Source organism: Lacerta agilis, chromosome 13 (genome assembly GCF_009819535.1).
Source record: "Lacerta agilis isolate rLacAgi1 chromosome 13, rLacAgi1.pri, whole genome shotgun sequence".
NCBI lineage: Eukaryota > Metazoa > Chordata > Lepidosauria > Squamata > Lacertidae > Lacerta > Lacerta agilis.
The window spans coordinates 18,462,044-18,479,311 of record NC_046324.1 but is presented as its reverse complement, the minus strand read 5'-3'; the positions used below and the strand labels follow the sequence as shown (position 1 = coordinate 18,479,311).

At 44.5% G+C, this 17,268-nt stretch overlaps 1 protein-coding gene across 1 annotated transcript in view; it reads left to right on the top strand.

Annotated features, from left to right (window-relative positions):
* The window catches only part of LOC117056935 (cytosolic carboxypeptidase 4-like), a 189,573-nt gene that overhangs the window by 58,063 nt on the left and 114,242 nt on the right, over positions 1 to 17,268 (top strand). The window contains exon 4 of the mRNA XM_033167634.1: positions 7,060 to 7,223. Within this exon, the coding sequence (XP_033023525.1) occupies positions 7,060 to 7,223 (164 nt within the window). The remainder of the gene's footprint in view (positions 1 to 7,059; positions 7,224 to 17,268) is intronic.

Sequence of the window (17,268 nt, the reverse complement as noted above, 5' to 3'; positions counted from 1 at the left end):
CCACTTACCTGATTTTCACTTATGCATGCAGGGAGGCAGAACATAACCCCATGTAAGTGGGAGGATGCCTGTATTGTGTCACAATAGTGGTGTGCCTCCCCTCTTCACAATTCATCTGCATTTCCCCCCAATAATTTCCCATCAATGAATGAGAAGATAAATTTCATTTGGGAACTATCCAAGGGGAGAGAAAACTTCAGTGACATTCTCATGGGTGGAATGCAGGGTTTTTGATGGACTTACTTTTGAGGGGTGCCTGTGATTGCCCTTTCATTCCACACAAATAATCTCCCCAGTGGTCTACACTCTTCAGCCTTACTGAATGCCCATGCTTCTATCAAAGCCCAGAAGAAGGCATCACAGAATAACTGGGACTTTTTCAGATCAGGAAGTGTGGACAGCCAGGGAGGCTGCAGAGTGCTGGAGAAATGTTTAATGGAAAAAGCAGACCAATGCACCACCCTAGGCTACCTCACAACAATAAGGGAAAGGCAAAACCCCACAGCCACTGAAATCCTAAAGAAATCCTGAAGTGCCTCAAGAATGGGCCAAAAAATGATTTTGCAGAGGGAAAGAAAACATTTAAGCAACTGGAGAATAGACTCTGGCACACCACTAGATCAGATGGTACAGCAGTACCAAACTGGGAATTATTCAGCAGGGAGAGAATGGGAAAGGGAGGTTGCTTAGTTGTTAGGTAGGGACGTATGAAGGCATAGCTTTCTGTGTCACCCTGCGTTGGTTGCATGCAACACTGTTTCCATTCTACTGCAGCTTGTCTTTCTCCAAAAACTGTTATTCATTTCCACCATCCATTTAAGTTACATAATATCGCCATCGTTAACATTTTCCCCACCCTATTCATTTCAGTGCAAATGAAACGCAATGCAAATCAGGAGCATGCAATCAATTACTTATTATTTGCAGTTGGAAAGCAACAACCAGTGAATACCAATAATATTTGCTGGACTGATTTCTGTTCTGGACATGGGACAAATAACTGAACGTGGCCAATTTTTGCTCCCATTTCCATTGGAATTCTCCAACATCCCTAGTGGTAGGGCATATGCTTTGCATTCAGAAAGTGCCAGGTTCAATCATGGACATCTCAGAGTAGGGGTGGAAATGGCCCCTGCCTGAAACCCTGGAAATCTGCTGTCAATGTTGGAACTAGTTGGACCAATGGTCTGACTTTGTGTATGGCACTTTTCTATGTCTCTGACTCATGGAATGTGCAGTCTTGGCTCAGTATGGCATGTTCTTCTCATAGTGGCTTTCATCCTTCTTAGGAAACCTGTATTGAGAACCATCTGTTCCATGGGGGCTGGGCTGGATTTCTTCATCCCTTCCCAAGTCTGTAGCCATATTCCATACAGGGAAGCTTCCTATGCTCCTATTTTGTTCTCATGAGAAGGAAACAATACCTGTGCCCTCTACAACAGCATAGAGAAGGGGGAAAGCTTCTGGATACGTTATACCATGGCAACCTCTCCCTTCAAAATACTAATCAGTCTGTGAAACTCAAGGCAGCCACAGTGCTGAAATGTTTCCTGTGGTTTTACGATTCACGGGGGCATTATTTGGTGATATGAATAAACTTTTAAAAAAATACCCACAACCTCCGAGCAGAAATGTAATAATAATAAAAACCATAATATACCTGAGAAGCACCAAATTGTAATTGTCCTTGCTCTGGTTAGCGATTCTATTGGGGGCCCCACATTGCTTTGATAAACCTGATAGCTCAAGTGTAACAGCTGGAGACCCTTGGAGGGAGGATTACCTGTTAACACACTCTACTCACTTCAAACAGAGACTGGGTTTTACTCTTCAGCTCAGTGAGATCACCAGAGTGCTCCTACTTTGTGATTTGCTACCTCTTCCCGGCAAGGGTGGGGGGAAGGAATTCAATTTAGTTTGCATTTAAATGTGAACCCACCTACTGTAATTTGTGCTTTCCAAAAGAATACATGAACCAAAAGACAGCCATTCTTTAAAATTTGCACCTCTCCAAATTTCGCAGTGCATTTCTCCAGCCAATGCACATACAGTGGAACCTCATGTTAATACCACCACCACCCCTTGCGAATGCTGCGGGTTACGAGCTCCGCTAACTGGGAAGAAGATGTTCCTGGTTGCAAACTTTGCCCCGGGATGTGAGCAGAAGTCGTGTGGCAGCAGCGTGGCAGCAGCAGGAGTCGCCATTAGTGAAAGCGCACCTCATGTTACGAGCAGTTTCGGGTTGAGAACGGACCTCTGGAACGAATTTAGTTTGTAACCAGAGGTACCACTGTACTCGGGTAAATTATTGTTGTGTGTTAGTGTGAGAACAGGGATCCTCCTGATCCCTGGGTGCCCGATTTCTCTCTCTAGAAGCTTGGGTGCCGGGGTTTAATCAGAGTTCACAGGCTGAGCTTCTTTTTCTGTTCCTTGTAGAGGGGCAAAGGGAGAACATTTCCTCCAGCTCTCCTGAGAACATGGTTCCTCCCTTGTCTATTTCAGAAATTCAGACTGGGAAAATGAGACAAGAGAAACCAGAATCCACAGATTTAACCATCCTTGCTCTTCCCTGAGTTGTTGAAAAACAACAGGTGTTTTTTTTAATTAATTTGGCAGAATCAATGCACATAATAACACTGGCAAAGGGTAACATACAGTATGTGCCCCAAGTACCTTACAATTTGAATTTCAGGGTGGTGAGAGAAGAGGGAGAGCATGTTAGGGCACCTCCAGATAACCCATTCGTTGAACACGCACCTTGCTAAGTTTGCAGGGAGATTTCATGACATTGGCTATTTGATAAGCATTCATTTCTGATTTCACAGATTCACATAATTGTACAGTTGGAAGGGACCATGCATTTGTTTTGGTGGCGATCAGGTATGCTATGCCAAAGAAAACATTACTCCATACTTTCCAGTGCATCTCCACAGTATTTCCCTTATCACTAAAGTCCACTCTGTGAGGAAGTGGGTGTCAGGAACCAGGAGCCAGATGCCTCTTTGTTGGGTGATGTTGCCACCCCCCCCCCAGCCCAAATATGTCACCTTGCTGTCCAGGGGTAGCACATCCCGTTTCACCACATGAGGCAAAACAGGAATGCCGTCCCACACTGGCCAGCTGCTCTACTCATCCCACCACATCCACTGCCAGGGCTGCTGCCACATCACCCACTACATTTCCCCTGCCGCTGGTGGAGAAGCAGCACTGTGAGTGGCGCCAATCTCTGGCAAGATCCTGTGAGATCTCACCAAGTTCCCATGAGATCTCTCAAGACTTTGGCACGATCTTGTGAGATCTGACCGGAAATTGGCACTGGGATGGTGCTGGAGGAGACTATTGAGAGTCTCATGGACTGCAAAAAGATCAAACTTATCCATCCTTAAAGAAATCATCCCTGAGTGCTCCCTGGAAGGACAGGTCCTGAAGTTGAGGTTCCAGTACTTTGGCCACCTCATGAGAATTGAAGACTCCCTAGAAAAGACCCTGATGTTGGGAAAGATGGAGGGCACAAGGAGAAGGGGACGACAGAAGATGAGATGGTTGGACAGTGTTCTCGAAGTGACTGGCATGAGTTTGACCAAACTGCGGGAGCCAGTGGAGGATAGGGGTGCCTGGCGTGCTCTGGTCCATGGGGTCACGAAGAGTCGGACATGACTGAACAACTGAACAACAACAACAACAAAGTGGCACTGCTTCAGCAGTGGTGGAGATGGCTAGGCAGGTGGGTCACCTGCAGGGGGCACAGCCTCAAGGGCTTCTGCCATCTGAGGCAGCTGCTTCACCCTACCTCATGGGTGGGCTGGCTCTGCTGCTGTCCTCTAACACAAAGGAATCTACTGAAAAAGCCCAGGAAGAGATGGGGCTCCCCTGCTCCATCACTGCAGGAGATTACTGGAGAAAGTTAGGCCCCTTTGAGTGAAGCAACACCTTGCAGTACAAGTGGGACTAACAATGAGGCACCACCTGCTACTGATACCAAATAAGGGCTTTCCCCACCATCTTTTTCTTGCTGAAGCATCTTCAGAGCTCTGTGTTCCCCAGAGCACTGCCTGAAACCCACTTCATGTCCAGAAGTTTATAAGTAGTGAAATTTTAAGCAGCTTACACCACAAAACCAAATATAACGTACCAGAAATAAATATTTTTGCAGTGAAAAAATGTGTCCTCTAGGGAGGGTAAAAGTAAAGGTGGAAGATGAAAAAATAATCTTGGAACATATGCAGGAGAAACCCTGGCAAGAAATTCAGAGCAAGCAGAAAGTCATTACTTAAACAGGCTATCAAAACTACACAAATAATTACAAAGAAAGGTCTAATATTTAGTTTCAACGTGTTCACAAACAACCCCTTTCCATTATTAGGCAAACTGCCCTCTGCAAGAGCCACAAAACTAGACAGAAATAGATTAATTAATGGACCTTTGGATATTGCTGTGGCCGGCAGAAGCATTATCGAGCAAAGTTCATCTAAAAATAGGGAGGGCAAGTGTGTTAGAGATCCATGCAAGGGATCAGGAAAGCAGAGTCCGAAAACGCATTGATGAACTGATGGTTTTTTCTTCTTTTGGAGATGAAATGCTTCCAAGTTTGAAAAATTGACCTCTGGTTGGCAGCAGAATAATCCAGGTGTTCTCTCTGGGGAGAGCGGCTTTGCATTATCCGCCTTGTTACTAGCTAGGCTATACATGTATGCACCACACTGAATGCTCTCTGCATCACAATAGCTTTACACACACAGTTGTAATACCCTGAGGCTGGGTATAAATAAATTGACAGTCTTCTTCCTCGCTAATTCCATCAGCAAGATCTCGGGCAGCATACTAATAGGAGCCATCCTTAGCATGCCGGTGAGAAAACATGGAAGCAAGTTTGAGCATTCAGAGTCCTCTGGATGTCTGTTGTCTTTCAGTTTGCCCAGCCAGGTGTCCCTGTTATCATTCCTTCGCTGCAAATGTACCCTCCTATCCATTGCCTTCGTCTAGAGCAGTGGTTCCCAACTGGGGGTCCTTGCACACAAGGGGTTCGACGTAACACACCCAGGGGATTTGCATCACCTTCCACATAATGAAAACTACCATAGAGATATCAATTTTTTTCAAAATTAGGGGTTCCATGGTGTTATAAGAAAACAAAACAAAAACCCTGCTCCTTTTCCCTTATGCAGTGGTGTCCAAACTTTTTTCAAAGAGGGCCAGATTTGATGAAGCAAAGGGCCGTGGGGGCCAACCAAAGGACCGTCCAAAGTTGTTGACCTCTTTTTAAGATTGAAGTTGTTGAGCTTTATTAGTTTTATTAGTTCCTAATCCAGGTCACAGGCTCAACGTATTCATACACAAATATGCCCTTAAAACAGGATTTGCAAGCAAAAAGACAAAGGGAAGGTTTTTCCCATTTCCTTCCTCACTGCAGAGGAATATTTGAGTTCACTGGGAGAGTCAAAATGGCTCCAGGATTGCTCTCCTGTACTATTTCAGACAAGTGGTTTATATACTTATGTATGTCTTTGCCTTGTACATTTATGAACATTTAATTTATATTTGAAACCTTAGAATTCTTATAACAATGGCTTGGCTTTTGAAAAACTGGGGGTCGAGGTCTCCTTGAGGATCATGTCCAAATCCATAGGAGTCCCAGCCTGCAGTTGGATGGCCCTCCTGATAGGACAAGTTTCTGTTTGAGCCACCATCTTTCCCTCAGACCTAGGACTTGCTTGGTCTTGACACCAGAGGCCATCTTCATCCAGACTTCACCTCCTCCAAGGATTCTGGCTCCTTGCATCCAGGTTGAGCCTGATCCAGGACTTGGTGTAATGCTGGGGCCTCCATGCCTTCCTCTGATGAGGAATCCCCTGACTGAGAAGTGGCAGTCGTTTTGCTTCAAAGCCCTGGGCACAAAGCAATCTGGCTGCAATCCATGGCCCTGTGGCAAGGGGGAGGCAAACGAAACAGGCAGCCTGGCTACCAAATGCCTCTCTGCAACATGCGTACACACCTCTCCTCTGCCCCAGCCAGCAATCACAACGCACATTTTTTTTTGCTAGGTAATAAAAGCCCTTAATCTGAGTCACAAGCATAGAAAGGAAACACAGCCATGCTGGAACATAGCTCACACCTTGGGAAGCAGCTCGTTGCTGTTACTAAGGAAACCTTCGTTGGTAGTAATGGCAATGGGAGCCGGTGTCAATGAGCTTTGGCAGGGAGGGGTTGGTGCGGCAGGGTCAGGCTGGCTTGATAGCAAAGGAGCTGGGCAGCGTGGCAATTGAGCCTGCCCTCTGTGTGAGAGCTTCGATGTATGCATTTAGTAAGGGTCAAGGAGGGCCAAAGCAGAGGGGAGTTCACAGGCACTTTCTCACTTCCCTGCGTGCACCAGGGTCCAATTCCCACCGCCCCAGGATAGAGAGGCTCCCATTGGAAATAATTGAGAATGGCTTTTGTGTCCTGCAGGGAGCAAATGAGGACCCTGCGACTATTTCATTTCATCCTCGGTGCTTTTTCAGCAGTCAGTATTCAGCAGGATGGGGAGACATAAAAGGTTTTGCAGTTGTCCGGGCTGGAGTTAGTATTGCTCTGCTTGCTAAAGCTGAGTCGTGGCGGTTTGAAGGAGTTGGATACAGTTTTGCATGCTGTTTTTAAAAATCTTTTCTTTCTTTCTTTCTTTTTTTAATAGGAAGGATGTGGGTGGATTCGGCATGGGCTGGGGAGCTTTCCTTACAATATGATTGTAGCCTGGAACTAAAACTAGCCTGTGTTCACACTCCCCTTTACTGTGTATTTGCTGTGTTTCCAGTGCTGGGTTTTTCATCCAAAAATGCACACGTAACCTCGACCTTGTTACAAAGTGCCTCTGTTTCGGCCTCTGGTAAAACCTGAACCCAGAATGGCTTTGTTTTCTGTGACTAATAAACCTTAAATTGTCTTTATCTCTTTCATGCATTAGTCTTATCAGCCTGTTTCTTTCTGTACACCACTGCAATATATTTGCAAAGCTCCAACACTCACTCAGTCCTAATTTGGTGACTTTGCTTGGAGCTCTGATGGTTTTCATTTATGTGTCCCCAGGGTCTACAAATAGGGACTTGGGAACTGGAGGAGATGGGAGCCAAGTTTTGCCTTGGGCTCCTCATCCTGCAGCTGAAATCCCTGCCTTGCAGCAAGAAGGTGATGGCACAAGCAACAGCTCTGCTGGACGTGGAAGAGGAAATCACAGACCTCCGAGCCCAAAGGTCAGAATAGTAGCACAATTTGCACCAGATTTTATTCCCAACATCTGTATCTAGCCTGTATCTAGCCTCCGTGGAAGCACTAGGGTGGCTACCTCTGCATTGCTCAAAAAGAGGAAATGTGTGACCTAAACAGCATACACGTTTGCCTAAATTTTCATAACTGCCTGCACAAATATAAGATGGGGGACAACTGGCTTGCCAGTAGTACATGTGAACAGCATCTAGGTGTTAGCTGCTAACTGTTGTGGGGCAACTTCAAAGCCCTTACAGTTCTCTTGTCTTACGGTTTTCTAAACTGGACATGGACCAGAGAGCCCTCCAAATAGAGGATTCTTTCAAATCCACTGTAAAATAGGACATATGCCCACCCAATTCAGATTAGTGACTGTTCTTGATATCCTCAAGGCATCAGGCAATGGTTTTTTTTTAATTCTGTGCTGTGATACTTATCTGATGCTATGTTGCCTGCCATATAGGAAGTTTGCTAGCAAATTCAATATTGTGATCTAAGGCACAGAAAGGAAACAGCAAAATAAATTCTTTTAAGTGCATGGGCTGATTCCTCCCCTCCCCCAGGTGGTTTTTTCATACTTAAAGTCTTAATGCTACTTGAAGAGTAGATGCTTTTACTGTTGCCTAAGCCCCTCTGTGTTTCCCAAGTCTATTTTCTGGGAGCTGTAATGGAGGTTTGCTGGAGATGGGGGATAAGGATGGAAGATTCCCAAGTTATACGTCCAAGTTGGGGCAATAATGTTTCCTTAAAAGTGTGTGCAACAGCAAGGCTACAAAGAGAATGATAGCCTCATGCAACTGGCCTTACAGAGTTTGTGGACCCAAATAATTTGACCAGATCCAAGATATGCTCGCTTCCTGGGCACATGCCTACATGCCAGCCTAACACCTTTCCAAGAACAGTATAGAAAGAAAGCACAATTTGCTAAGAGGGTCTTCCATTGAACTGATCCCGCCTTCCATTTCCCCCAGAAAGTAATGGTATCCCCCCCCCTCACTGTTGCAGAAATACCCCGTAATTTATGGTGGGTTCCCATTCTCTCCCTTCAGGGATGCTTTAGCAGCCATTAGCACCACCTGTTTGTGTTGCTGGAGACCATATTTACAGTCTTGTTCATCATTTTTAATGTTTATGGAAGGAGAGAGAGAGAGAGAGAGAGAGAGAAGGGGGCAAATAGCCTTAAAAATAAAGACATTTCTTTAGATTAGTCATGCTCGCTTGTACATGTGAGCGTATAAATGAAGCAATTACTGTGTGTTCCAAACACCAGCCGTGCCACGGACAGCCGCCTGACAAGCAATCCGCGTGTCATTAAAGGGAGCTATTCAAGCCTGGCCAGACGGATGGATTCCAGGCATAAATCAAACCTGACTTCAGAGCAGGAGAGCTGCGGAAGCCTTTTGAGTTAAAATAACTTGGAGATAGGGAAGGAGCATTCCAAACACCTGGCAAAGCCAAGGATTTTTTTTTTAAAGGCAGATAGTTGTTGCAGGAAGGCAGGTGGCGGCAGCGGTGGTGAGGGTCAAAACTCAGAGGCAGAAGGGAACCAGCAAAAATTGAGGGCAGAACGAAGCCCTTCAGCATCACTGGCTTTCGTCTTGAGCTGGAAGCAAAGCGTGCTGTTTGTTCTCTTCTCCTTTTTGGTGATTTGGCTTTATTTCACCCCCTCTCTTGCATCCCAGCCTTGTGGGGTGGAGGGCGAGAGATCCCGGGAACAAGATGTGCTGAAATAACTGTGAGAAAATTCATTTGAGTGCAGGTTCTTTTGACCAGATGGGAAATGGTGGTGGTGCTCAAAAAAGTGACATTGTGCAGCCGTTTTTCCAGATCATACATTATACTGCACGAATCAGCAGCTCAGTTTCTTAGACTAAGCCAGCGTCTATGATAGGTGTATCCTGAGGCATCCAGTAGCCAAAGCAGCATGGAGGGTGAAGTTGCCAGGGCGAGCAGGATTTATTGGCAGTACCCTTTGGTGGAAGTGTAATAATAATAATAATAATAATAATAATAATAATAATAATAATTTATTTACACCCAGCCCATGTGGCTGGGTTTCCCCACTCTGGGTGGCTCCCAACCGAATATTAAAAACACAGTACAGCATTAAACATTAAAAACGTCCCTAAATAGGGCTGCCTTCAGATGTCTTTTAAAAGTAAGATAGTTGCTTATTTCCTTGACATCTGATGGGAGGGCGTTCCACAGGGCAGGCGCCACTACCAAGAAGGCCCTCTGCCCCGGCCTGAAGTTCTTTATCTCTTTCTTAATGTGACCCGTTGCTTTTCTTGATATACACCAACCCTGATGTCTTCATGACGTCAGGGAAGACTTTTAATTAATTGCCAGGTTTTCTGACGTGTCATCTAGCTCAGTAGTCTTCCGCATTTTCAGATACAGGACTCAACTTTAACCCAAACATGCATTTGAATATCATAGAATCTTTGAGTTGGAAGGGACACAAGGGTCATCTAGTCCAACCTCCAGCAATGCAGGAATCACAGCTAAAGAATCCCTGAGAGATGGCCATCCAATCTCTCTTTAAAAACCTCCAATGAAGGAGAGACACCAGACCAATTTCTTGGCTTATTTTAACCATGCATTTTTCTGGAGGTGCTGTAGTTCTTGTGACCCACCTTAGCTCAGGAGTAGGTCCCAACCCACCAGCTGTAGAGCAATAATATTTCTAACTGGTTTAAGTTGATCCTTTGGTGTGTGGGTGTGGGTGTGTGGGTGTGTGTACGTGTGTGTGTTGCTGTTTCTACCGCCGATATCTGTTTTTATCATTCTGCTGCTTTAAGAATTGTGACTATGTTTTGTAATGGTTTTATCCTATGATACATTGCAAAATGATGGGTGGTTTATAAAGCCACAAAGGAACATATGTGATGGATACATGGTTGTGAGTTGTATCTCTTCTCTAACTTTTCAGAAACAATACAAGACTCACGTTTTGGGGCTGGTTGAAACGTGGAGAGCTGTGTTTTATGGTTGTGTTTGGTATTGCCATCCTTTGTGACAGCATTTAATTGAATTGCTGTTAACTTAATGACAGCTTCCTTGGTGGCTTTAAACTGTGTTATCACTTTAAAATCATTGTAAGCCTACCGCTTTAGACTCAGAATAAATATGAACAAAGTTTGCATTTGGATATACATAAAGAAAGGTGATCACTAAGTTGTTCACTACAAAAGGATCCTGAAAGAACACACCACCAAATATTACCCTATGTATCCGCCTTATCCTGGTCTACCTGGTCTACTTAACACAGTATAATCTAGTCTTCACTGACTGCATTTCTTGGAGGTCTCGGTTAGACTGAGGACTTTCCCTGCTACCTGAGATCCCTTAAGACAGGAGTGGGCAACATACAGCCTAATGGTAGCATGCAACCCTTGGCCCAATTTAATGCAGCCCTCACCCTGTTTTCATGTGTGTGACAAGGAAAAGGGGGGTGGGTGGATGGAAGGAAGGAAATGCATAGAAGAAAGTGAGTTTGGGGCAGGGAAGGGAGCCCATTCACTTTTTGCCATGCAGATTATCCCCAAAGGATCGTTCCACTTGACAGGTGAAAAAGGGTTCCCACTCTTGCATGAAGAGAGTTTTAGGATCAGGCCTGCTACCTTCTGCATGCCAAGGTAATGCAGTTGACCTCTAATCCTTGAACTCTCCCTGAATGTGAAACGAGAGGTTCATTTAGACTACAACTCTGCACAACCTGTGGCCCAACAAGACAAATACAACCTCTGAGCAGAGGTCTTGTCCATAGCCTGTTACCTAGAGAAGACCAAGAGAGTCATATAAATTAACTAGAGATGCCAGATATCGAACCTGGGACCTTCTGTATGCAAAGCATACAACTCTGCTGCTGATCAATGGTTTCTTCATCTTTACTGATCCCCCTTCTCTTACAAATCTCTATTCTTTGTCTCCTGTACAAGTTTCCCTTTGCTCCAGCACCTGATATAGCTGGCAGTGTCACTCTCCAGGTGAGCATTGTCTTGCGACAGCAACTGATTCTACCTGTCAGGGCTTATCTGTATAGATGCCCTTTAATGCACCTTTCTCAACTGTTTCAGCTCCACATCTTTTCCAGAATGGAACTGACAGCACACCTTCCTCCTTTCTGAACTCACCTGATCAGAGACATTTGCAAAGGGCATTGCCAGTGTGGAACACTTGGTTGGAAAGTTAGGCATTGTGTTATTTGTCATGTTGGCTCAGAGATGGTACAATATGACCAGTTCTGTAGCTGACATTAAGTGATCTTTTAGAAGAAAAGTGGAGCTGGAAACATTTCCTGTTGGTAGCATGATGAGAGCAGTGCTGCTGTTGCCAACTCTGTAACAAGATGTGTGGGTAAGACTAGGGATTGGAAGAGAAATTCAATTTAGTTTGCATAGAAAGGTGAATTTTTCAGATTCACACATTCCAAAACAATGTGAGAATGGAAATACACCCATCAGCAAAAATTAGCAATTATCCTGCTGTTCTCCAACTACCATTGTTGACAAAAATGCATTTATTAGTGGAAAGTCTGCATTAAAAAAATAATGAAAATAACATGAAGCAATGTCTTATAATGCAGATAATTGCTTGCCAAAATGTCTATATTAGGCAAAACTGCATACAAAATTGTGTTCATTAGGAGAAATTTGCACCCAGATGCTCATGAATTTTTTAAAAAGAATTTTGTTAATTTCTACTAATATTGAATTCAGTGGAACTTACTTCTGAATTGCAGCCTTCATCCCTCTAACAATGAACAACTTTAATGAAGTCAACAAACAATGCTTTAGGAAAAAAGTAAAGCAATGAAGCTCCTGATTGGACTTCAACAATCATATGTCAATGGATATGCAAGGCAATTTATGTATAATGTTTGCATGTTAATTTTTTATTTTTATTTTTACAAAGCATTCATAGCAAGAGTCAAAGGCCACCCAATGGTTCCCTTTTTGTGCCATATATCTATAGTTCAGGCAATGGAAGAAAGTGTGCATATCACTCCTGCTGGTCAACATTTTTTCTTTCTTTTCACCAATGTGATGTTAAAATGAAGGCAGAAAGCATTGTCCTCACTCTGAAATTTATATAACTGTCATCATATAGCCAAATCTCATGATTTATCTGAAATCATTTTGAAGCCAAATAAGAGAAAGGGCAATATAGGAATAATTTCCACGCCCTCCTTCTTAATTGGCTATACACAGAGCTACATGGTGCCAACTCAAGCCAAATTAGAGTGAGGGCAATGGTTCCTGCCTTCAGTCTTATATTTTGCACCTAAAACAGGGGCAGCCAGTAGGTGCATGGCTGTTGCCACCAACAAGAATGCCAGATACTTCATAGGTGTTTGCAGAGAAACAAAACAATAAATAATAAAAGAGAAAAGAAAAATCATATTTTTTAAAAAATTGTGTGCGTGCCTGGGGGTTGTTTCTTGCTTTCAAATGGGTGGAAAAATTGGGAGAAGGTATTTCAGCTGTATGATGGCTTCCTCAGAATGCTCTAGAAACATACCTGAAAGTGTCACGGCTGTTGCATTCACAGACCTCTCCCTATCACCTCAAACCTTCATGAGTTCTCTCAGCTGGGATGATGAAGTGCCAGCAAACACTTTGGACATCATGTTTTTTGACAATAGCTTTCATGGCTCATTTGCCAGAAAAGCGATTAGGTTCTAGACAACACTCTCTGAGTTCCTTCGCATTTGTCATGGCCAATGAGGAGACGGCAATTGTGATTGCTTCCTCTTCTGGAGAGAAACAAAAGCTCTATTAGGATAGACATCCAACTCCCTTTCCTAGCCCGGCTTTTTACTCCCTCCTGCTTTTCCTATTATTCCTCCCATGAATTTAGGCTTGGAAATCTCCTGTGAACATTTCAGGAATTATAAAGCCATTTGTTTCCAAGAGAATGCTTCTGTGCTGAATGAGGGTTGCCCGCAATAGTCATTTGAGGCGGCATATTAGTGGCATATTCAGGACCAAATAATCCTGGACCCAACTGGACATGGAAGCAGTTCCAGTAGATGTAGCAGGCCTCCTTTCTTGCTCCAACTCAGTGACAGCTTTGGAGTAGGCGTGGGGAATAAATTTAATTCAGTTTACATTTAATCAATTTTCATATTCCGAAACAACATGTGAACTGAGAAGCTGCCATCCTTTGGAACTGTGCTTGTCCAAATTTCACAATGTCAAGTAACACGTACAGATACAGTATGTACATAAAGGCATCAAACGTGCACTAAAATGTACACGTTAGTGAAAATAACATACAAAAAATGCATTGTATTAATGAAAAATTGCATACAAAAATGTGTAAGTTAGGAAAAAAACTTCACACTGAAATGCCAGTGGATTTTCATGAGGACCTTTTCATTCATATGTTTGTGTTTGTGTATAGAATCACAGTGATGCGGAAACGTGTAGAACTGATCTTAAGATTGGAAAAATGAGAAAACTAAGAGAAACCTTGACAGATTGAGCTGGTTTTATTTATTTCATAAACTTTATACATTGCCTGAGTTTTTTTTTGGGGGGGGAACCTCCCTCAAAGCATTTTTCGAAGAGAATTTGTAATCTGACCCTTAGAGTTCTAAATCATATGAGCAGCCTACACAAATAGAGGGTAGGAAGTATGTCCTGGTTCTCCCCTATTCTTCTACTCACACGAAGAAGCCTTGTAAATGTAAGAAGAGCCTTCCTGGATCAGGACAAAGGCCCATCTAGTACAGCGTCTTGTACCAGTGGTGTAGCGTGGTTTGCAGGTACCAGGGTTGGTGGGGCACAGAGGGTGAATGGAGCCCACTGTGCCAGCCCAGCCCAGCCCTCACCACCAATGCCGCCAAAAATGACCTCCCCACCGGGGCCAAGTGGGACCGTGCTGTGCTGCCTGTCTGTCAGTGGAGGGGGGAGCCTGGTCGGCCAACACAGCCCTCGGATCATCCTAGCCTTGCAAAGTGGCTCGGGGCTAGCAGGGCAGAGTGAGAAGGACGCAACAGCCATGCACCCTTCAATCCCAGCCTCACAAAGCAAGCATAAGCCTGGGATCGAAGGGTGTGTGGTTGTTGCATCCTCCTCATGCTGCTCTACCAGCCCTGTACAACTTTACAAGGCTGGAATGATCCCAGCATCACAAAGAGGCTCAGGGCTGACAGGGTGGAGTGTGGAGCCAAATGCACAGCACCTCTCAGAAAAATGTGCCTGCAGCCATCGCCCTGTCCCACTACACCCTTGTCTTGTTTTCAGCACTAGCCAACAGGGTGCCTATGGGATGTTCATGAGCGGGACCTGAGTGCAACAACCACTCTTCCTTCATCTGGTTTCCTGCAACTGGCACTCAGGGGCATACTAGCTTTGACCTGAAGAGTGCTTTGTTATCCTTGCAGACTGTTCCATCCCTTTCTTCCTATTATGCCGGCTCAGTCCCAATGCCTTCTTCAGAGACTCAGTCAAGCAGAGCTGGCGGTAATGAATATGTTTGGTATTCAGATGGACGCCACGTAGGCATCCACAGGTGGGCCATTCTAATTCAGCGACTTTTCATTAATGCTTTTTCCTGAGCTGTCTGTGCCGTCCTCTGTTTGCTCATTTTCGTATTATCCGATTGACATTTTTTGATTATGAAATAGCCTAGGAGCTGCATGGCCCCTGAGATTGTTATCAAACACCCGACCAAGACTTGAGTGCCAGGCGGGGCTCAAATTGTGCACACCACTGCCAAGGTAATTAATTTATCAAATAGCATCTACTAAATCTGAGGACAGGGCGGGCATGGGGTGCTGGTTTGGAATCTGAAACTGAAGACATCAAAGCTGGAAACTTCAAACTCCTACAATTGTGATGCTTGTTAATTCGATTCATGGAGGTTATTCAAATTACCCAAGAGCACAGGGCTGCAAATAACCAGGCCCCATGTCTCTATCAGATGCATATTATCCAATCAGCAACTGTTTCTTCTCCTTTTCCTCCCTATCATGAAATAGCCCAGGAGCTGTATGTCCTCTGAGACAGTGCCAGATTTACATATAAGCTAAACAAGCTATAGCTTAGGGTCCCACTCTCTTGGCCCCCCCAAAAAAAAGTTAAAGAAAAAAGACACCTGGGTGTACATTTCCAAAATATAAGATTAAAGACAAACAAAATAAAACCTACATACAGCAACAGTGTTTTGTGTTGTGTAGGCTCCTGTGATGTAAGTAATGGGCCCCGCCTGCTAGCCTGCTCCCTAAAATATCACTGGTTTGCTCATTTCTACATACAGTGGTACCTTGGTTCTCAAACTTAATCCATTCCAGAAGTCTGTTCCAAAACCAAAGCGTTCCAAAACCAAGGCGTGCTTTCCCATAGAAAGGAATACATAGCTTGTTATGTGCAAATGGCTTCAGATACCTATTAAAGGTAAAGGGACCCCTGACCATTAGGTCCAGTCGTGGACGACTCTGGGGTTGTGGTGCTCATCTCGCTTTATTGGCCAAGGGAGCCGGCTTACAGCTTCTGGGTTATGTGGCCAGCATGACTAAGCCACTTCTGGCGAACCAGGGCACCGCACGGAAACGCTGTTTACCTTCCCGCCAGAGCGGTACCTATTTATCTACTTGCACTTTGACATGCTTTCGAACTGCTAGGTTGGCAGGAGCAGGGACCGAGCAACGGGAGCTCACCCTGTCGTGGGGATTTGAATCCCCAACCTTCTGATTGGCAAGCCCTAGGCTCTGTGGTTTAACCCACAGCGCCACCCGCGTCCCTTCCAGATACCTATTAGGTCCATAAATTGCCATATAGCATATATTCAACAGCAACAATTTGTTGTTGACAAAAGACTGCTGGACATATTTGTTGTTGTTGTTGTTCAGTCGTTCAGTCGTGTCCGACTCTTCGTGACCCCATGGACCAGAGCACGCCAGGCACGCCTATCCTTCACTGCCTCCCGCAGTTTGTCCAAACTCATGTTAGTAGCTTCGAGAATACTGTCCAACCATCTCATCCTCTGTCGTCCCCTTCTCCTTGTGCCCTCAATCTTTCCCAACATCAGGGTCTTTTCCAGGGAGTCTTCTCTTCTCATGAGGTGGCCAAAGTACTGGAGCCTCAACTTCAGGATCTGTCCTTCTAGTGAGCACTCAGGGCCGATTTCCTTGAGAATGGATAGGTTTGATCTTCTTGCAGTCCATGGGACTCTCAAGAGTCTCCTCCAGCACCATAATTCAAAAGCATCAATTCTTCGGCGATCAGCCTTCTTGATGGTCCAGCTCTCACTTCCGTACATTACTACTGGAAAAACCATAGCTTTAACTATACGGACCTTTGTCGGCAAGGTGATGTCTTTGCTTTTTAAGATGCTGTCTAGGTTTGTCATTGCTTTTCTCCCAAGAAGCAGGCGTCTTCTAATTTCGTGACTGCTGTCACCATCTGCAGTGATCATGGAACCCAAGAAAGTGAAATCTCTCACTGCCTCCATTTCTTCCCCTTCTATTTGCCAGGAGGTGATGGGACCAGTGGCCATGATCTTAGTTTTTTTGATGTTGAGCTTCAGACCATATTTTGCGCTTTCCTCTTTCACCCTCATTAAAAGGTTCTTCAATTCCTCCTCACTTTCTGCCATCAAGGTTGTATCATCAGCATATCTGAGGTTGTTGATATTTTTTCCGGCAATCTTAATTCCGGTTTGGGATTCATCCAGCCCAGCCTTTCGCATGATGAATTCTGCATATAAGTTAAATAAGCAGGGGGACAATATACAGCCTTGTCGTACTCCTTTCCCAATTTTGAACCAATCAGTTATTCCATATCCAGTTCTAACTGTAGCTTCTTGTCCCACATACAGATTTCTCAGGAGACGGATGAGGTGATCAGGCACTCCCATTTCTTTAAGAACTTGCCATAGTTTGCTGTGGTCGACACAGTCAAATGCTTTTGCGTAGTCAATGAAGCAGAAGTAGATGTTTTTCTGGAACTCTCTAGCTTTCTCCATAATCCAGCACATGTTTGCAATTTGGTCTCTGGACATATAAAGGGCCCCATTACCTTC